The following is a 17,324-nucleotide window of genomic DNA, read 5'->3' as shown; positions in this document are numbered from 1 at the left end:
TTTACAAACCCGTTGTTGAGCCAGGAGCTTCCTTTTAGGTCCCTACAAACAGAAACGCACCTGCCCAGCCGCCAGTGAAGATGCTCTCCTGGCGGGTGACTCGTGTTTCGGGGTTAGCCCCGCAATGCTGACAAGGCAGAGCACATTTGGACGGCTGCCCTCGGGGGTAACTCGAGCCGGTGGGTGGCAGAGGCGATGCTCAGCGCTGCCCGCTGTGCTGGCAGACGCCGATCAGCTTAAGTAGCCTCATGCCAAGCAAAGCGGCCAGAGGCGCATTCCCTGTCTGTGTCCTGGGGATGGGAGCCGGGCGGCTCCCTCCGCATCCCTAACGATGCGCGAACTGCCCCGCTTTCCCTCCGTCATCGGATCTGTCAGCCCTCTACGGCCTAATCATGCTGTGGAGGCGAAAAGTGAGAGGTGTCTGAAAAATGAGGCTTCAGATCAGGTGGAGCCATCTGCAGAGCGTAAATAACATTTCCCCCAGCTCAGAAGCCGTGTCTACCCTCCACAGCCAGAAAGGTGAAAGCAGCGACACAGGGTTTGCGAAGCGGACAGCTGGGATCTGCCTTGGAGGAGCTGCTGAGGCCCGGCTCCAGACTCAGCAGTGTCTCTCTTTAAGGACAGCTAGCAAATTTCCAGAAGCTTTTAACCACCAACCTGCAGTCAACACTGTTATTCTAATAAAAAAGGTGTTTCACGAGTTGACAGTTTCTCACTCGACCCTTCGTCTTTTTCTCATCATCCCTGCGAGATGAATGACGCGTTTTCCTTTATCTCTGAGATTTTGCCAATTTTCCTGCCCAAACTATTTGCAAAATCCACATCGTGGATTTCCAAGTTGTCTGCACCAAAACTTTTGTGTAGATCAACTCCCCATTCCACCAACACCAGAATGATGATATTGTTACTAAGTAAACGACCAACTAAATTAAGTAGAAATCAGCCCACCCTTGCCAAAAGCAAACCAGTGAGAATTTCCTGAAGAGCACGAAGCCCTCACATCAACAATTGAAGCAGAAAGGCGGCGGTCCTTTGCAAAAAGGGTGACACATTTCCTTTATCTTCCTAGTGACCACACCAAAGAGAGCAACTTCATCCCATCGCTTACAGTCATCTGTGCAGAAAGAGAGATGCCATTTCTAGACGTGTTCTGGATCTTGTGGTTTTGCTTTTGGATCTTTTGGTTCACAGCTGGCTATTTCAGTAAAACCTCTTCGGGAGTCCTTGCTCTTGTTCTCGTTCACTTTCTTCCTCCCCTTTCCCACTTTTGTCATTTCCACCTTCTCCCCTGCTTTTCTTCTCATTCCCCTTCAATGAGTTCACCTATGTACTCCTTTAAATGATCTATTCTTCTCATTTGGAGTCTCCTTTGAGGGAAGCGATTCCTCAATGTTTGAGAGATTTGCATCTCTTTGTTTCTGGGCTTTTGTTTATGGAAAGGGGAATGATGCCGAAGTGATAGAAGATACCCTTATCTGCGAAGATCCCGCTTCTTGCCCGAAGCTGGTGAATCCACCTTTGCTGCGGAAATTTGAGCATTTTCTTGCTACTTACCTCTTGGATCTCTTGTAAGCACGCTTGAAAAGGTGTTAGATAGGGAGGTGGTCAAAAAGAGGTGGAACTCGGGGTAGGAACCCCACTTATATAATCTCTGTCGCTCTTTCTATTTTCGGCAGGTGATACCCACTCCTCACTGGTATCAGATATTCAGGGGTTTTGTTGGTGGTGTCACATTTATCTTTCCCTTAACTAACAGAGGAACGCTATTAATAATCCTTGGCGCTTACCTTACCCTGGCTGTGAAAACCCATTACATTGGCAAACTGATGGTCTGCATGAAACTTGAATGTTAAGGGGAGAAGCAAGCAGTACAAGTGAGCTGTTAAGGGACAAATAGGCAAATAACAACGATGAAAATGCAATTGAGACCTATTTTCCATTGTGTAATCAATCTAGGGACAATTTTCCTCATATTTAATGTTTTTCTGGCAAGGGAAAACGTTTTGCAGAGGTCCATGAATCATACATTGGATGAAAGTGGCATCGGGGAGATCACGATGCATTAGGAAGCTCAGTTTGAGAGATGGGACTCTGCTGACGAAGGGAACAGGAAGATGTAACCCCCTTGCTGGCATGAGGGAAAGCAAAGATAGGCTCCGGAGTTTGCCATTTTCTTTCATTAGCCTTGACAGATACTACTTGAAACAAAACAGAAGATTACTAAATTACTTCCTGCACCTACAGCTACAACATTCAGCTTTACCTCTTTGACTTGAAGGAAGTCAGAAATTTTTTTCCTGCAGGCAACAACAAACTCAATTGTGTAATTCTGATTGCTCATACTTACAGGGGCATGCAAAATCTGCATCCAGGGCCCCACTGGGCGAGGAGCTGTAGAAGTCTAAAAAATTTACAGCCTGAGCTTTCTTGGGAGAGACTGGGAATAATAAATGAAAAGATCCTATATATACAGCCATAATACATTGACTGTAACCTTTTCAGCATATAAATTCTCTTTATGCTGCATTGCCTATTCCAGGGAAAGACACCTTTGAAGATACTTCTATTTTTACTCTGCCAAGCAATAATAACAACAATAAAAATGCCTATGAAATGTATTTGCCATTCTGTAATCCACTTGGGGATGTGTTTCCTGATATTTAATGTTTTTCTGGCAAGGGAAAACATTTTATAAAGGATTACGCACTACATTTATCTGTAGTACATTTATGAGTAAAAAAAAAGTTTTTTCTGTTTCAGCACTCAAACCCAACATTTCTTAGGTTAAACATTTCTTAGGTTAACCAAGGTTTTGTGATACAATGGAAATCATCTTTTGGGAAAGGCAGGTGCTGCAAAAGCTCAGATTTTTCTAGCTTGATTAATTGATCCTAGAAGTGAGGAAAGGTAATTGAGGTATGTATAGGATAGGAATATTTAAAAATATTTCTCTACTGCCCATATCATTTAGATGTGGAGTTCTGTGATAAATTGGAAGTACTCCATCAGCTTTAGATAATTTCTAAAGAGGCAGCTTTATTGAATCAAACATGACAAAGGTTAATTCAATCATTTGTCTTCTCTTATTTTTTTTCCTATTACACTTCCTGTAGTGGTTTTTGCATTTTCAGTGTACTGGGGTACTATGGGAAGTAATGCTACTTTTCAGCAGCGTTGTTAATTTCTCACAAACACTGTGTGCATGCCTTGGCTCAGAGCAGGTGATAATTACAGTGTGAAGTAGCTGGCTCTTGTGGGTCCAGATGTTTCAACCAAGTGGTTCATTTCCTTTGGAACAGTGTAAGTCATCGTATACTGTTTGCTAAATGCAGTCATGTGGGGTTTGCATCCCCCTTTCTCATATTATAAACCCTTGGTTAGATTCTGGTTTAGAGATACCAGTATCTCATGGTTGTTAGCTGCATGCTTCATTTCCATTTGGTAGGTGCAGAACAACTTTTTAACCTTCCTTTGGCAGCTTAGAGAGGATAAGGATTGTAGGACTGTCTTTTTGGCTAATGGACTGTGACTTCCATCTCTCTCTGTGCCACTGGAATGACTGCATTTGTCCACTGGTGAAAGGAGAGCAAGTGCAGGGCCAGTCATTGAGATTCCACTGTGTAATTCAGCCATGTGAATGCAATCCTGATTAGTGGAAATCCTTTCTTATCCTTTTCGTTCCTACTAAGGCTCATTTACAAAGAGTGAAGCAGATTTTTGATGACATTGGGCATATAGTGAGGTCTTTGTTATGTGTCAAGTATTTAATTAACTAAAATGGGGGCTGTTGTTGGGATTTTTTTTTTTTTGGTAAGAAGAACACAATCAAAATCTGACACATCTAGGTTATTCGTACAAATCTTCCTGAAGCTGGAAGGTGTGGAGAGTTGTGTCTCACTGAGATCCTGAGATTTCACCTACGTGAAATGGTAGAGTTTAGGGAGAAAGTTTGTGTTACTGCACTTGTCAGTTTTGGTAATGTGGTTGCATATTTACTATCATCTCAGTCAGGTTCATTCACAAAAAGATTAGGGCTGGGTTTCCCCTTTGGGATACATGTACAGTGCAGAGTTGGGGATGCTCATCCATTATAATTTCTTTTTCTTTTTCCCACCACACATAAATAACTGTAATCTGAATAATAAGGTGCTCCAGGTTCCTATCAGCCAATGTATCCAAAATTTGGGATGGTATATTCACAACATTAGCATAGCACCTTAAAACAGGAAGCTTGACCTGCTGCTATCTCATATGTCTGCTATGTGTTGTGATGAGCAACTTCAGTTTTCAAGGACAGCAGCCAGCCATCTTTTGCTCCCCATAGATTTTCCATATTTTTTTAAGATATAAGAGAATCAGAGAATCATTAAAATTGGAAAAGGCCTCCAAGATCATCAAGTCAAAGCTTTGACTGAACATTACCCGCTCTAAGTGCTACATCCAGTTGTTTTTTGAATACTTCCTGGGATGGTTACTCCCCCACTTTCCTGAGCAGCCCATTCCAATGCTTAACCACCCTTTCAGGGATGAAATTCTTCCAAATGACCAACCTGAACCTTTAGTCTGCGAAGGATATTATGATGATGAGCACTTACTTTTATGTGTTGGAGAGGAAAATGGACAAATTCATGGAAGAGAGGTCCACTGAAAATTATGAAACTCGTACAGGCCACATCCATCTTGTGAAGTTCCTAAGCCAAAATGGTTGTGATTTGGGATAGGATAAGGGGAAGGTGTAATCTGACTGCCTTGTGATTACATTCCTCCAAACACTTTTATCTATGTCCACTGTCACTGCTTACATTACTGAAAATGTCCTTTGTTTTGTATATACTAATTTTAATTTCCTCTTCAATGGCCTATTCTTGGCTTTGCCTGAGAGAAGTCTGTATTCCAAGGATCTAAGCTCAGTGGTTCCATTTTTACTGATTTTTCCATTCCTCTGATAATTGTCTCAAAAGCTGAAGATAGCAAATAGCTGCAAGAGATACCCCAGAGGTATGAAATAGGTCACTACTAGTCCATGCTACCAGTGGGCTTTGGGGACTCCCCAGCTTGTATTGCAAATGGTGTGGAAAAGAAAGTGAAATGTCTCACCCAGAGGGGATAATACAAATAAAAACCCAGAGATAGGTGTAAACCCCTGGTGAGAGTTAGGCTCAAATTACCAAAGAAGAAAAAAGCAAGTGCTGAAAGAGTAGGTCTGTGTATCATAACACCTCCTAGCAACTTCAAATGGATATTTACAGCAGGAAAAAAAGCTGTTAGTCCCAGTGGGAAACCCTGACCCCAAGGTTAAGAGAATGGAAACAGTTGGTTTTCTTTACAACAGACACTTGTGGGTATCAGACATTTGTCATAATTGACACTTGGGTGGTGTTCACACTGGGATGGATAAGCCCCATGTAATTATTACCACAGGGGTTATATTCCAGAAAAACTAGCACAGCAGAAAGATGGTTTCATTACTTATTCCTATTTATACCAGGCTGCTGGTAGAACAGTCAGAGTATTTAGATCAGGGTAAACAGCTTTTGGGTAAATTGGACTTTAGTTTTAGCAGCTGGAATCCTATGGTAACCCAAATTTTGATAGGCATTCTTTGATTAATCTGTTGGGGTCTTTTATTTTTTCTTATTTTTTTCTAATTTTTTCCTTTCTTTTTCTTGTCTTTTTTTTTCCCCTTAAAAATAATTAATGCACTTGTACTTAATTTCAAAGATATTAGTGCCCAGTGAGATGGATTTAAAAGTCAAAGGTTTGTAAAGGAGTCATGGGTTAACCCATGCTGTTAACTTGGGTTAACACATCCCAAATGTAAATTGCTAGATAAGGAAGTCTACAACTGTTACCAGAACAGGAGCACTGTGGTGTCAGCTGTTTATTTATTGTCAATATTTCATTAGAAAACAGTTTTTCCATTTACGCAATTGGTAAATGAGATATCTTCTTAAGTTAAAGTGATGATTTGAATCCAGCTAAGGTGAATGACAGTAAATAAAAATCATTATTCTGAAATGCTGTTTCAGTCACTGATGAAATGAGTTGAACAGCATCAGTACAGTTGTTAATAAACAAATACACACAAAACAATCTTATTTGCACTAAAAGAATATCTCCATGTTGTTCATGGTCTAAATCTGACCCAAACACTGAATTCTCCTGGGCTTTCACTTCTCTATATCTTTAGGTTGCCTAAATGGAAGGCTACAGGAAGGAAATCTCTGCTCTGGCTACCTGTTCTAAACTTAAGAGAATGGACAGACATTCAAGTGTTAGCTCATCCAACAGCACTCACCTGGGATCCCCTCAGGTAAATGTCAAATTGACAAGTTGAGTTTATCTCTTGTAAAATCCTTATTCTCTGTGTTCAGGAGAAAAAAACGTTAAAGAAAGAGTCACAGGTGTACTCCTAAGGGAAGTATATTTCCCCTGCCATTTCCACTGTTTCTCAACTTACAATTTGCTTTTAGATATTCCTTCTGATAATCATCACATCATTAATAATTTTATGTATGGTGTTTTCTTTATTTTCCTATGAAAGTGAAAAAGTTTATTCCTACTTCTTAAAAATTATTTGCAAAAAGGAAATAGATTTATTGGACTAGCCATTTTTATAGAAACTTATGCTTTTTTATATTTTGCACATCTGAGGATCTGAATTGATCCTCATCATGGGCATATTTTTTTTGCTTGGATGTTTGTATTGTTTCTCCTCCTGCAAAAGGTTCATGGTGGCAATCTCTTGCAGAAATCATCCTATTGCAGGGCCTTTTTGAATTCCTGAAAATTTTTGAAATTTTGTGTATATGCCTTGTGTAGGTAAGAGAAGTTGTAATCTAGAAGTAGAGCATCAATGCATTTGGTAGAGATGCATCATCACTTTAGGCTCAGGCTTTGGTATTTTGATGGTTGTTTGTAAGAGGCAATAGCCTTCCAAGCCTTTTGAGTTTTGATCTCACTGGACACAGAAGCTTCTGTCTTGAAGAAGAATGAGATATTTCAGAAAATTGATCATTAATTATTATATATTATTATATATATTATAATTAACTAGCTTGTGGATGTTGCAGAGACTTGTAAGACACAAGTGATGTGCTGGTTGGCGGCATTTTGCCTCTGAAATTTATAATCTCAGTCCTTTTTTCTGCACTTCTGTTGACAATTATGCTCTGTAATTTGTGAAGGAAAAAGCAAATACCAGGGCATACTAAAAACCTTGTTGATCTCAGAGGTAACGTGCTTCTATGTCTTCTGTTACTATGGCCTGGCTGCCTAGGGACTTTCTCCTGTTAAAGGGCAGACAAGTGAAACATCAACAAATCAACTGTTTACATGAGACCACACAGTATAGTGGCACAAGAAATTGCATGTTACATCCTGTCCTGGGGTGGTATCATCCAAAATGGACCATCCTTTCTTTTTGATGACAAGTATAGCTTGTAACAGCAGTTTCACTTGGGTGGAGCAAAGAGATCATTCCTTTCACACAGAGGATTTGTTTGTTACTTGACTCCTTCTTTACTACCATATTCACCCTGTTTATTGCACAGAACATTGTCTCTTTTCAGCTGGGCTTTCACCCCTTCTAAATAGAACTAGATTTGTTCCAATTATTAACATTATTCATAAGCCTGTATTCATAAGCATATTGAAAAAATGCTTAAAGCTGTGTTCACAAGAGACAGGGGGAGGAGTGGGGCTCTTCCTTCTCCCAGGAGAGCAAAAGTTTGCTAATGCCCTGTGAGGGAATGACAGATGATTCCTCTCTGTGGTTATACATGCTCTAAATCCTTGCCACGGTTTTTCTCCAGCAATGAGGAGACAGATGCTACTGTAACAGCACAGAACTTGTGCAAATTCCTTATAAAGACCTTTATTACTGCTATAAGTAAAACCAAGAGACTTGCTTAACCTTTCATACTATTTTTAGATGAGCTTACGTTTCTGAAGGAAATATTTGATTGCCTTTCATGGTTTTGGCTAGTTTTCTGTTGATTTCTTTGCCTTTTCTTTTAGTGTGATATGGGAGGATGAAGGTGTGATAAAGTGTCTCTTTCTCTGAGCTGTTGTGTTGGTATTTGTTAACCTGACATTTTGTGTGATGTGCCCAGTTCTCTTTCTAGCAGTTTCTAGTAGCCATGGGAATAAAGACAGCAGAAATCACACTTTTCACAGACAATTTCTCTCCTGAAATAAACCCCAAAAGTGGTGTAAGAGATAGACAAATGATTTTGTGAACAAATCTTTGATTTGGCCTCAGGGCAAATGCTATGAAGTCTCGGGAGAGGAAGTTTGTTTTTAATTCACCAGTTTAATGCAACCTGGTTTGCAAGAATTGCTTTTACATCCAGAGAGCTGCAGTTTCAACTCAGATGTCTTTTGAGGGTCTGAGCCATCTTCCACAGTTGTCATGGAGACTCTTGTGGTGTTTTTAATGGAGATTTCACCATGGTCCTGTTCTAGAGCTTTTCTCAGGAACTGCAATGTGATGGGCATCGATTAGTAGCACTGAATAATTACTTTGCAGAGAGAAGGCCAATTGGTTAGGAGTTTCATTTACACTATAAATCTATGTGGGTACTGATCTCTTGTTAGATATCAGTGACTGATGAAAACTACTGGTGTTTTAGATTGTAATCTAAAGGCAAAACCAGGTAGAAGATTTGTCTCTTATGCTGTTTCTTCTTAAGCATCCATATTCTATGCATGTGCTTTTTTATTGTTTATAAGAAGGAGTACATACTGGACTGTCATATTATGTTTTGTTTTGTGGTTTTGTTTTGAGGGTTTTTTTGTTGTTGTGGTGTTTGCTTTGGTTTTGGGGTTTTTTTTTGTGTGTGTGTATGTAAGGATACGTAATTGTCCATCTTCTGACATGGAAAAACCACAGAAGAATACAGTTCTGGAATGAGGAATTATCAAATATTGTCACCAAAGCTAACCAAGTATTGACATACAAAGTTTTAAACCACTGTGTATTTTATTACTCACCAAGACTAGGAGAAGTATCTGTTCTAGTAAGTACTTATGAGTATGTGAGACAAGCAAACAAGGGAATGATTGATTGTGTGAGGATGAAGGCTGGGGAATGGATACATACATGCTGAGAGAGAGAGATGTAGATAAATACCTTTTCACTGCGGGTGTCTCCTGGAACAGATGCCTCAAGCACGCCTGTGGCCTTAACCTAAGAGTGAGAGTGTGTGTGTGTGTGTGTGTGTGTGTGTACATTTCTCCTCCCTGCATAATCTAGACCTGTAGAGGAGAGTATGTACCTATGTGAAAAGAGCAAGTGTATACCTGATGTAAAGTTAAATGAAAAGTTGTTTCAATAGCTGAGTTCCTGCTCTTATAAGATCAGGGAAATTGTGGTCATCATGAAAAATATGTAGAAGCTTTGAGAAACCTATAGAGAAAAGCATAGTTCTTGCACATTTTGGTAAGTGGAACATTTGGAACTTTCTGCTCCCCTAAGAGAAGTGCATCTGATACACTGTACAGGGATTTCAAAGTTTAATTTAGCTTAACTCTTGGCTGCAAACAACTGCTGATAAATTTAGGTGGGGGATTTGGGAAGACTAATAGCTCCTTAAAAGGAGCCTGAAGATGAGACAGCAAAACAAAAACATCTGCTAGACTCTCCCTTAGAATGGTAGCACACCATACAGTCATATTTTAGAGAAATAAATAGGTAGGTTTTGGGCAAGAAGTGATTTTTGTAGATATAGACACTTGGAGAAAGAAAGTCAAGTGTGTGATTAAGGGAGTTGTTCCCTTTCCAAAGTGAAAGAGAGGCAATCTTGACTGGAATCAGTAGTATATAGCAAACACCCTTCTCCTGTGGTTCTACATAGTCTGCTCGTCATTTAAAAATAGCCATTGTTGACTTATTTTCCCCATTATGTTTTTTGTTGTTGTTGATTTTTTAAAATAAATTGTCATGTTTGTAACTCTTTGGATCTCCTTGTCAGCAATAATTCAAGTGTACATTCTTAAGCAAGGCTACCACACCTTCTTCAATTTCTCTGTGGTTAGTAAAGTATTAAGCAGTATTTCATATGTCCAGTCAAAATGGAGACTCAAACCAAATCAGTACAAGAAAACTCATTCAGGTATTTATTTGGAGAATAGACTTATTGGAAATTACTAGAAGTTTCTCTTCCTAGATGCTTCTTTCTCTCTTGTTTTATACTGCATCAAATTTTCTAGATCCCACTGTAAATGGGGCCTTTTATAAGTATTGTACTTAGATGTCTCATAGCTAAAAACAATTCTTATGCCAAAGGCAGTGTGATCTTGCACTTGGATAAGTTAAGAATAAAGTCTTCTTTACTCTTAACTTTTAGACTATGAACAGTCCCTCTGAAGCTAGATTTGGAGTTTAAATGAGAATGAAGTAACTATTTAATGTCTTTTTTCCCTGTCTTCTTCACATAGCCTTCTGCTATCCCACAGTTACATTTTTAGTTTTTCTATTGCCCAAGGGCCTCAGAGAGAACTTACATGAGAAAAGGTTAAAAAGAAAAAAGTATTTGAATAATTATTATTCAAACTAAGAGGGAGTCATAATTTGATAACATTTCAATCTGCTTAAAAAGAAATGTCCTTTCATAGAGTGTTTAATTATCTTGTGGGTTTAGCAGCTGGATGGCTATTATTTCAGCAAAGAGTTTATTGAGATTTGCAGAAGGATTATATGTAAAAGCAGAGTGTCTGTTGTTAGCCTAGCTAAATCTGCCAGACTTTGAAAGCATAAGACAGTCATCTGTAAGAATGTGAACTGTATTGCCAAGTCAAGCAAGTGTGTTTTGTTTTCAGTTTTTTTTTGTGTTTTGCAACAACAATTGAAATGAAAGTATTCAGATTAGAAATACAGGTCTGCTCTGATGAATCAGAATATGGATTCAAGAGGAGATAAATTAACAATTTTTCTAGTATAAAATTTCTGTTATGTTCATAAGCTCTTTGTATATTTTCATGATGATGTAGGTGGACTGGTAAGCCCCATGTCTTGCATTCAAAATATGTGAACTGTAACTTTTCTGTAACTGAGAGCAAAATGTCACTGACTTTTCAAGTTATATCTCTAAAATACCAGTTGCAGTTATGTACTTAAGTGGAAGTGTTATTTTGTGTGATTCTTGTTCTCTGAATCAGGTCTATTTATAAAACTCCACAGCCTTTCTGACTGCTCACTAGTTAACAGCCTAAAGAGCCCAGTTTCAAGTTGTGTAAATGTTTCTTCATCCTTTGTTTCCCCATGTCAGCATGCCAGGCGTGGTGAATGTTATAACTGTTTTATTTCTTCTACTAAGACTCTTGATGTCTAAAGGCCACAGCATGAGCAATAAAGAGACTGAGGGTGATGGGAGACAAACTACTAAGGCAAAAGAAAACCCAAAGAAATGTGTTAGCTACTAATAAAATTAGTGCAGGTCTAGTGCTTGTGTGGTGCATAATTTTAGTCTCTCTATTCATTTTCATGGCAGACATATTTCCCTCCTCCCCCTTTTTGGAGCACTGAATACTTGAAGTGTTAAAGAACATTTGAGGAAGGCTGCTCAAAGGTACTTCACGCATCTCTCAAGCTCTCTTGATTATTTTACAAGTATCATTAATGCAGACCAGGTTTTCCCTGGGATTACCAGGTCAGTTTATAGGTTTCTTGGTCATTCCAAAGCTTCCCCACACACTTGATAGACTTGATGACAAGAGAGCTGACAAAGCAGGTGCAGGCCCAAAGCCAAATAATTAGCTGCTATTTAGGGGAGGTGCCTTGAGGAATTATTTTCCAGCTCAGAGTTCAAGGCTAGACGGACAAAGGTTGGGATCAATAAAGGAAATAAAAGGTTCTGTGAAGAAAAAAGTAAGTTGAGGAGGAAGATGGGCTTGGGGAGGGATGAAAAATTTCACCATTTCCAGGGGAAAATGGTGAGGTGGGAAAAGTTGGTGATCAAGGAGAAAAGAATTTGCAGATGAATGAGACAGGTATGGAGCAAGGCATGGAGATCAGTGGATTTCTTCTTCTTTCCAATCTGAGAATATGCATGAATACATTTTACTATGATGTTATTAAAAGTAATGATTTTAGAAGTGTTAATTTTATGGAAACGTGGGTTTCATCTCTTTTGTTTTTTTAATAAAAGAAATTTAATTCTATAACACCATATCATAGACTGTCTGAAGTGTTCATAGTTGCCAAATGCCTGAGAGATTTTAATTTAGATCAAGCAGATTGTCTTGGCTGGCCAGTAACTCTGATGGAGGCTTTGGTTGTCTGAAGATAGCATCTGGTATCTGAACATAGAATAAGTAAGGTTAAAAGGGGCCACCAGATGTCATATATGCAATGAATAGCTCAAAGGTGACCTAATATAAAGGGTAGGTTAAACTTGTCTAGTCAAAGTTTGCACATTTCCCATGATAGAGATCCCACAGTCTTTCTAGGCCCTTGTTCCAGTGGCATGTTGAATTATTTTTTCTTATCTCCACTGAGTTTTTTTGCTTGTGCAGCTCTCTCTCCTGTCCTTTCATTGTCCACCTAGGAGGAGAGTCTAGCTGTGTCTGCTCTTTAATTTCACTTTGTTTAGTTGGAGTAACAACTATATCTCCCTCCCAGTCATTTCCTTTTTAAGCTAAACTAAGTCATTTACTTCAACCTTACCTTGAATATCGTGTGCTCCAGCGTTATATGTCCTTGGTTGAGCTCTATCAGACTGTCACTCTTTGTCTTGTTTTTGAGGATCCAAAACAAGTGATAGTATTCCAGATACAGTCTTCCAGTATTCCAGATACAGCCTGATAAGCATTTACTAGACAAGAAAAATAATTACTCTTGACCTACTGGCTGCTGTTCTGCTACTGCAAAAATCCCCAACAAACCAAAGTGGAAGTATAGAGAGAGAAACAAAGGCTAAACAACAAAGATCTATGAAAGAAGAGGAAAAAGCAAGGATGGAGTAAAACTTAGCAAAATTGCAACTGTTGTGGATCTGAGACTGTAGTTGTTCTAGTCAACCATGCAGTCAGACAGTGGAAAAAAGGCTCTGATCTATTACCTATTATGATGCAGAGGTCTTGGCAAGGAATATTACTACCTCAGGGCATCTACAGACTTTCAGGTACCAACAGAGTATATTCCAGGCAGTTCCCCAGAGCGTAAGGTCAGGATTCATCAGTTTTCCCTTCCTAGCTCCTAATATAAATCATATTGGCATATCTAAGAGATATAATTTATAGCCAACCTTCTGGGTGGTCAGCTTCACATTCCATAAATTAGATAGCCAGACACATGTGGGTCAAATTTGGAAATGCACTGCATTTCTTTAGAGAAAGGAGAGATTCTTCCCAATTCTTCCTTACATTTGATTGTTTCCACACATCCCTATTTTTACTTTTTATGTTACTTTTTTTGTCAGCTGTGCATTGTCCCTATGTTTTCCCTCATTCCATCCTTTTTCTTCAGTGGAGCATGTTAGTGATTGAAGTAAATCAGTATATGAAGTTATCTGACTTTTATGTAAAATTTTTGGTTTATCCCACTTCCCAGATGTAGAATAAAGGACTGTGTTCCTCTTCCCAGCCTTCCCTTCCTTGTTCTCTCTCCAGAGGCATGTACTTCACAATGAGATGAACTGCAGAGAAAGTTCAAAGAAAGTTCTCTGGGTGTCAAAGATCATGATGCTCTCTTGCAGGTGAACAGCAGAAGATGTCCCAGCTCTTCTCAAATTCTAAAGAAAGATTTAAATTAGTCTCAGATGGGTCTGTGGATTATCACAGCACTCACTGTACAGCAGGGCCTTCCTTTTTTTTTTTCAGACAAGGTTTGTGCTCGATACTGCTGGTCAAAATAATTATCAGAGAAGAGGCATTAGTGAGGATGATGCTGTACCATCCAAAGAAATCTTTAGGCAGTGCAGATTATTTTTTTTTTGTTCTGACATAAAGTGTTTACAGTAAAAGAAGTTACTGATACAATTCTGTTAGGGAAGTTCTTTTTTTTTTTCTTCTTTTTTTTTTTTTTTTTTTTTTTTTTTTTTTTTTTTTTAATCCTACAGTCCCCTCACTGTCTGTTTGTGATACAGTCAAGAGAAAGAAGATTGGAGTGGACAGAATAGAGTGATGTGGGGTGTTCTCCTTCTGGCAATATCAGCACCAAGGAAGAAGTAAGTAGTATTGAAAATGGATTAATTCAATAGTGTGGAAAGTGATGATCCCACTAAAAGGCACTGGAGACAAAGAGGGGAGTCTGTTTTTTCTGGTTAGTTAATGGGAAGACATCCAGTTCAATCCCCTACTGAGCATATCAGCCCATCTTTTGAAGGTTACTTGACCATTCTCATTTTAGTAGAATGTATTACAGTAAAGACTATCTCTGTGAGATGCAAAGATGTTAACCAAGGTGGGGAGAAAGAGAAAACAGATTCTCTTTCAAATCCTTGATTACAATATTGCAGAAATCAGTTTTTATACTATCTCATCAGGGCAGTACTGAAAGACCCTTGTGGCCAACAGACTGCTTTAGTTTTAGAGCAGCCAGACAGAATCTAATAGGGGGAAAAAAAGGAAAAGTGTGCATCCTAAGTTGACTGAGTATTTGCAATTGCTGGCAAATCCACTGGATGCGTCTTCTGACAAACTGGACAGGATGAGCTGGAGATGGATCCCTGATAAATCTAAGAGCCAAAAATTGGCTAAACATCTTGGACAAGTTTGGAATCTTGTTTCTTGTTTCTTGTTTGGCTCATTTCCTTGTCCCATCCCCCCTTTCTCTGCAGCAGAAGCAGTGTTGAAGGGTGTGCACTCCGTCTGGCAGGCTGTTGGAGGAGTCTCTGGCCTCAAATTACACAGCATGAGAACTCTGTGCACAAAATTAGCAGCAGAGTTCTGTGTATTAGGTGCCAGGGAAAAATGTCACATTCAGCAGAACTCAAGAGGCGAGATGTGGAACAGAAAGAACTGGAACAGGACATCAATCCCCCTCTACCTTTTACTGTTTTTCAGCTGACATATCTGAGAGTGTCATAACCACCTGGTTTGCACTAAGAATTATTTGGGTAGTAAATAGATTTTATTGTATGTCTTAGTCACAGGCATGTTTGATTTTTACTGCTCCCCACCCACCCACCCTTCACTTCCTCCTTTTCCTTTATTTTGAGGTTTTATTTTTGCCTTTTCACAAGGAAAACACTTTCCAATCATGAAAAAGTGCTGTTGCCATACAGTTTTCTGCCCTCTTTTCCACCTACCTGTGTTATGATTCCTGGTGAGAAACCTGCTGTTATGGCACTGCATTCACATCGTGCAACAGCTTGTACAAGTTGTTTGTAGTGAAATCTGGAAAAATGAATAAAGTGGTGGCAAATGAATAAAGTGGTGACAAAGAGGGCTAAGGCACTAAAGAGAGAGGAGAAGCTACTCAGGAGCTGTGTTCTGTAGCTACTAACTCAGTAGCTGCTGTCTCATTCAGAAAAATTATTACAGCATAGGTCATGGTTTGGGGGTGTGTTTTGGCTTCTTCAGTACATCATAGAAGTGGTAAAATTCTTGCCACACGATTGTTAGATTGCCCTGAAGCACATGGGTGAAAGAGGCTGCATTAGTATCTGCATGTGGAGATGGATTTTCAGGAGACAAAATGAGTCATTTGGGGCTGTACATGCACACACATGCACTCACTGTGTTGTCAGAGGAGAATGCTTTTGCAAGACAAAGTTATCAGGCAGTGCTTGTTTAATGTATTCCTCCCCATTCATTCTCCTCATCATGTCTGTGCTGTGAGCTGGGGTGAGAAATTGATCTGTGGCTTAAAAAACTGTTTTTACAGCTGGCTTAGTTAGCTGATGTATTTTGCAGGTGTGCCATCCTGCGAGGCAGGAAAAAAGCAAGAGTATGTGAAGACAGAGAATTTCCTAAGCTGTTACCATTTCCATATACTGATTTCTTGAAATCACAGCTTCAAAGTTCTCTGGTACCTTTGTTTAGCTCAGATTATTGAAGCAATCCACAAGCACGATGATGCATTCCAAGATTAAATAGCACTCTGGGCAGAAATTTATTCTTCATTACCTTTCCTTATTCTTTTCTGTAGTAGGACAGGCTTGTTGGCTACTGCTGTTTAACATATGTGATAGTTTAGCTACTACAGTCTTTTCTGAAGGTTTGAGAATCTGTTCTAAGGCCTGGCATCAGAGCATTACTGGCACATTTTAAAGAGCAACCTTTTTGTATTGTTTTCTGTTTGCACTGCAGGTGATTTTGAGTGCAGATGGGTTGCAAGGATAATGGTTGTAGTTTGTCACTTCTTACCTGATTTTCCCCAAGAATTATACCTCTGCTGAGCATTTTTCCTTCTCACCTCCCCCATCATGAGAAAAGTCTTAGTCAGCCCTATTTTACAGATGGCAAAGCTAGGACAGAAGGAATTACACACAGCAAGGCAGGGGCTGAACTTGCTATGGCAGTTAATTAAGAGGTCTCTTGTTCAGACCCAGTTTCACATAAAGAGGCAGCCTTCTGCCGTTTGAGGTATGGGAGACATAAACTCCAGTCTTCCACACTTGAAATGCACAGTTCAGCCACTGATTGGGGATTTAATTGCTTATTGAAATGTTAATTGGTGCATTCATTCCACGAGTTTATCTTTCAAGGAATGAAGGCTGAGGTAATAAAAGGCCAGTAGGTAAGGCAGCAGGTGAGGCAGGCTGTAAGTATTTGTTGTGAGGAATAGATAGAACAGAACTTTGAAAATCACCAGACTTTGCTATTATTGCCTCTCTGTTTGCTACTTGCCTGCCTATCCTAATCTCTTGCCCTCTTGCCTCCTGATTTTATTAAGGAATATTGTCCCAATTTATGAACCATTAGAAAATGAGCCATAAACTCTCTATAAGGAGCAGACTGGATATTTCTGCACCAGAAAATTGTGCTTCTTTTACTATATCAGTGTATCTTAAGTAGTACAACTCCCCTAGGGTAAAGACAATTATACCAGTGTAAAAGTGCATATCCAAATATAGCTGAGTCCCGAATGAGAAGGTACCTTTGTACCAGTAATAACTAGGTCCACATCAAGGGACAGATTTATTACCTTACCTTTAGAAACCTGAGGTGACAAAACTGGGAATATAGTAATTTCATAATTCATGTATATTCCTAGGAGACACATAAAACCTTCATAGGGAGAATTGGCCCACTGAGGTCTTATTTACTGGCCAGTGGTGCCTGTCTCTCTTTACTTTTCAGAAAACTTCACTTAACTACAGGCACTTATCTAAAGTTCCTAAATAAGGTAAAAAGGAATTTGGTCACAGGATTTCTTC

General features: G+C 39.3%; 1 protein-coding gene across 5 annotated transcripts in view; it reads left to right on the top strand.

Moving 5' to 3' along the window:
* Positions 1-17,324, top strand: part of NCF4 (neutrophil cytosolic factor 4) — a 39,492-nt gene that overhangs the window by 3,515 nt on the left and 18,653 nt on the right. For 2 of the 5 annotated variants that reach the window (XM_064702461.1, XM_064702462.1), the window contains exons 1-2: positions 11,831-11,869; positions 14,088-14,168. The exons of 1 other annotated variant lie outside the window; for it this stretch is intronic. In XM_064702461.1, the coding sequence (XP_064558531.1) occupies positions 14,125-14,168 (44 nt within the window). In that variant the 5' untranslated portion in view covers positions 11,831-11,869; positions 14,088-14,124. Of the gene's footprint in view, positions 1-11,819; positions 11,870-14,087; positions 14,169-17,324 lie in introns of those variants that run through there. 2 more of the 5 variants (XM_064702463.1, XM_064702465.1) reach the window with 2 other exon arrangements.

The sequence above is a fragment of the Zonotrichia leucophrys genome, chromosome 1A (genome assembly GCF_028769735.1).
Source record: "Zonotrichia leucophrys gambelii isolate GWCS_2022_RI chromosome 1A, RI_Zleu_2.0, whole genome shotgun sequence".
In the NCBI taxonomy this organism is placed as follows: Eukaryota; Metazoa; Chordata; class Aves; order Passeriformes; family Passerellidae; genus Zonotrichia; species Zonotrichia leucophrys.
This window is presented reverse-complemented; position numbering and strand designations above follow the sequence as displayed.